Below are 4,115 nucleotides of genomic sequence, written 5' to 3' on the forward strand. Positions count from 1 at the left end.
AGGGAGACCGGGAGAGAAAAATATCCAACCTACACACTTCCTGAAAGTTTTAGCCCTACCAGCCCCCGATGCAAGAAATATGAAATATTCTCCAGCCTGGCCTGACCTCAGTATTATTTGAAAAATACCCTGTTATTATTGAACAGGAAAAAAAAAAAAAGACTATTATCTTTATGTGGGTCCTTTAATTTTAATGTACCACAGATTTATAGCTTTGCATACCAGCGTTGAGGCGGCCGACGCCCCGCCCGAGCTATAAACCCTGCGGGTTGGTGCGACAGTTGGACGCAGTCAGCGTCAGGATGTTGCACCTTCTAGAACTTTCTTTCTACAGTGCTGCAATGAAAATGAAAATGGTGGCCATTGAGTCCATCGCAGATCACAACCGTGGACCCGTGGCTAAGATCTGACGGGATGAATGCTGCTGTCATTTTGAATTGGCCCCATTGTCTTGATTGGTGATGGAAATTGTAAAACCATGTCCAGCCTGTATGAGTTTTCTTTTCAGACATTTCCTCTCCTTCAGTATTCTGGGCATTCTAGTTAAACAGTAAATGGTTTTAATGATTGTCAACAGAGATTTGAGATATTTGGCCTTTCGGACAAGGGCACACCATGAGAATATCCGCACCGGAGGTTAACATTCAAGGACGTATTCTCCTCAGCTTGAATGACTTCTGACAGATAAGACTTGAATTACGAGTTACAGGCGGTTCACTCAATCACCGATCGGTGATCAGCGATCGATCCTCGCTAATAGTCGCGTTGTTTCCCCACAGGCCCTGCACAGGCAGCCCCCCCAGCCCCTGAAGGACCACTCCCCGATGCGCGAGGACCCCGTGCCCGTGTCTCTGCCCGGCTCGGGGGTCGAGGAGGGCCAGCAAGCCGGGTCCAGCTCGGCCAAAAGGCCGCGGTCCCGCACCAAGATCTCGCTGGAGGCGCTGGGCATCCTGCAGAGCTTCATCCAGGACGTGGGCCTGTACCCGGACCAGGAGGCCATCCACACCCTGTCGGCCCAGCTGGACCTGCCCAAGCACACCATCGTCAAGTTCTTCCAGAACCAGCGCTACCACGTGAAGCACCACGGGCGCCTGCGGGAGCCGGGCGAGGGCGAGGGGGACGGCGGCGGCGTGGACGTGTCGGAGTACCGCGACGAGGAGCTGCTCTCCGGGTCCGAGGACGCCGAGTCCGGCGAGGACGCGCACGACGAGCTCTACGGGGCGGAGTCGGGCGTGGGGATGGGCGGGGCCTCGGCGGCGGCCGCGCCCCTCGAGGACGGGAAGGACAAGGGCCACCTGCTCTCCCAAAACGCCCGGCCCAGCTCCCTGCCGCCCTGCAACACCTCCCCGGGCCCCCGGGACACCAGCGAGCACCAGAGATAAGGCAGCCGTCACCCAGCAGGAGCCAGAGGGGTGGGGGTGGGGGTGGGGGTGGGGTGGGAATTGGAGTGGGGGCGGGGGGGGGGGGGGGTTAGGGACTTCAGTAGGACTTCCGAGGGTATTGTGGAGGGTGAGAGCCATCGCAGGAACTAGAGATGGAGGGAGACGGGACAGGCAAGCGCAACAACAGAAAGACGGACGTTGGGCTCAGTGTTGACTGTTCGCAGCCCAAGGCGAGGCGAAGGTAATGAGAACAGCATACCTCAGCGCCATGGAACAGGGTCACGCTGTGAGTGAGGAACACAGAAAGCACCTTTAAGAGGAAGGACAATCTAATCGCAGTCTTATCCGAATCGTCAGTCAAGGAAGGCGCGAGGAAGGATAATGGGACTCGACTATCATCAGACTTTTGGAAATGAGCCAATCAGAAATCCAGTAATCCCAGAGGAGGCAGGTCGGCCCAAAGGCCTCTTTTCTCTTCTGAAACTGTAACCCATCCCCGCCCAGTTTTAAAATAATGTCCTCCAAGAAGGTTTTAGTTCCCCCCCAAGCCTCAACCCTAATCCTGCGATAGGCTCGCTCAGAGCGGACACCATTATCCGGCTCAGCCTCTGGCTCTGCTGGGGTCACCAGCCGTCGAGTCCCTCACCACACGTGGGCAACATCCATCCTTTCACCGGCTCGTCCGTGTCAGCCCAGGAACTCTGAGGTTCAACTTATGGTACCTGACTGATTACCCTCTGGGTGGGTGTGTGGCTAGAGCTCTCGTTTCTGCGTTTGGGACATCTTTGGGATTGCGTCAATGGCAGCGTTCGGGTTCCTACGAATAACAACGGGTAATCTTCTGAAGAGAGGTCACGTGCCCTCAACTCAAGAACAGCCGTCCAGACCGATCCGTCCTGTCCGCACTTTATCCGGATGTCGAGGTGTGAGGAGCCTGTCTCACTCGCCAAACAGTGTGGGATTCTGACCCCTTACCACCTCCCTCCCACCGTCCCAGAGAGCGTCTGAGAGCTTCGCAAAGGAAGCCCGAGATTCTGTACTTTTGCAAACATCGCAAAGGCTGCTCTGCTGTTGCCAAAGTGTCTCTCTCTCTCTCTCTTTTTCAAATCATTTGTCACCCAAGCTCTCTCTCTCTCCCTCTCTCTCTCCCTTTGCACTTAAACGGACCTTAGCAGCGCAGCGGACCGACGGAAGACCCACTCAGTGAGAGTTTTGAGACACGGGGGAGGGGGGGGGGGAGATGGGAGGACTGACTGAAGGGGGGGGGGGGCTGGCGTGTGAGTCTGGGGGAAGGGGGGAAGGATGTGTGGGGGCGGAGCTTCTTTGCGTGACCTGTGGTGGAGCCCGCGGCTCCCGCTGTTGTTTTTGAGACTCTTGCGACCGTGGCCACGTGGTGTTCGTCAGGCAGCCTGCACCCAGCAGGAAAGACTTCTCCTTGAGGGACTTCGTTGTGGGTCTCGGAAGACCCGTGGAAGGAATCCAGGGGGGAATGGCCAGTGACTGAACAAACTGACTTCATATGTGGCATCTCTTGCTTTTCCTCTGTGTCCTTCCCCCCCCCCACCCCCCAATCTTCTCCTCTGGCTGGAGCCAATCCTGTCCCATTTCACCGCACCTACCCACACTCAACTCCAAAACCCTATTTATTGCTATCTTTATCCATGATTATTGTTATTATTATTGTTATGGTTGTTGTTATTATTACAGTTGCTCTTGTCGTTGCTGTTTTTTTGGTCTAATATTGGCTTTCGGTGTGTGGTTTTTTGGTCGCTGTTTTTTTTTTTTGGAAATGAGAGATATTTTAAGGGGAAAAACACTGCCAAAAAATAGAAAGGAAAATAAATAGTTACTGAAGTTATTAACTAAACGGTCTTAATGTTGTATATTGCCAATTCTATATATGTACTTTTCCAAAGAGAACAGAACTGGACAAGAAAATTTGAGTCAAACCCAAAAACTTTAAGATATAAAAATAAAAACTTGCTTTTTGCTGCAGACAATGACAATCCTATTATGAGCCAAAAAGGATTGGCTTGCTGTCTATATTACAGATATAAATGTGTGTATGAATCGATATCAGGCTGTGTATGTTTGTACTGGGCTGGAGGAAGCAGGTCCATCTGTAACAGTGGACTAACCGTGGCAACCCCTCGTGCCATCGATCTGATTGGCTCTTTGGAGTCAGCTGCTGCCTGCTACTCAAGCCATCCAATCACCTGTGTCAGTCATTCATTGTTGCTTTTTGTGTTATCTCGTTTTTTTGTTTTTTTTTCTTGATGGGCATTTGTTTCAGTTTTGTGCTGGTGCCTGATCAAACTGTAAAGGTAAAATCGGTCTGACCGTCATCTCAGTTTGCGACATGCTGCTGAAGTTCTCAGAATAAAAAATAAATAAACAGCATGCATTTAATTTTTACACAATCAAATCCTGAGTGAAAACGGATGACATAACTACTACGTAAATGCTGTACTATACACACCAGTTTACAATGGTAATATGCCATATAACTTAAGGGGGTTTACCACCTAATTCAGTGATGATTCTTGTGATAATCCATGGTGTATACTCTCAAGTGAAATCTCAAAGAAGTTATCACTTGGAATAAAAAGTCAGTTCCAATTACAAATAAGCAATTCAGTTCAATAATTACAATAGCAAACTGAAAGTTTTGGGTGCAGCATCCAAGAATCACACTCTATATCTAGTCGTTCATTATCTACAGTATCTTTGTGA

At 50.8% G+C, this 4,115-nt stretch overlaps 1 protein-coding gene across 1 annotated transcript in view; it reads left to right on the forward strand.

Annotated features, from left to right (window-relative positions):
* satb2 (SATB homeobox 2) overlaps nucleotides 1-1,382 on the forward strand; it is a 60,167-nt gene extending 58,785 nt beyond the window's left edge. Inside the window, 1 exon segment of the mRNA XM_061236022.1 lies at nucleotides 780-1,382. Within this exon segment, the coding sequence (XP_061092006.1) occupies nucleotides 780-1,382 (603 nt within the window).
* Nucleotides 1,383-4,115: the final 2,733 nt, after the last annotated feature.

Source organism: Conger conger, chromosome 3 (assembly GCF_963514075.1).
Source record: "Conger conger chromosome 3, fConCon1.1, whole genome shotgun sequence".
NCBI classification, from domain to species: domain Eukaryota; kingdom Metazoa; phylum Chordata; class Actinopteri; order Anguilliformes; family Congridae; genus Conger; species Conger conger.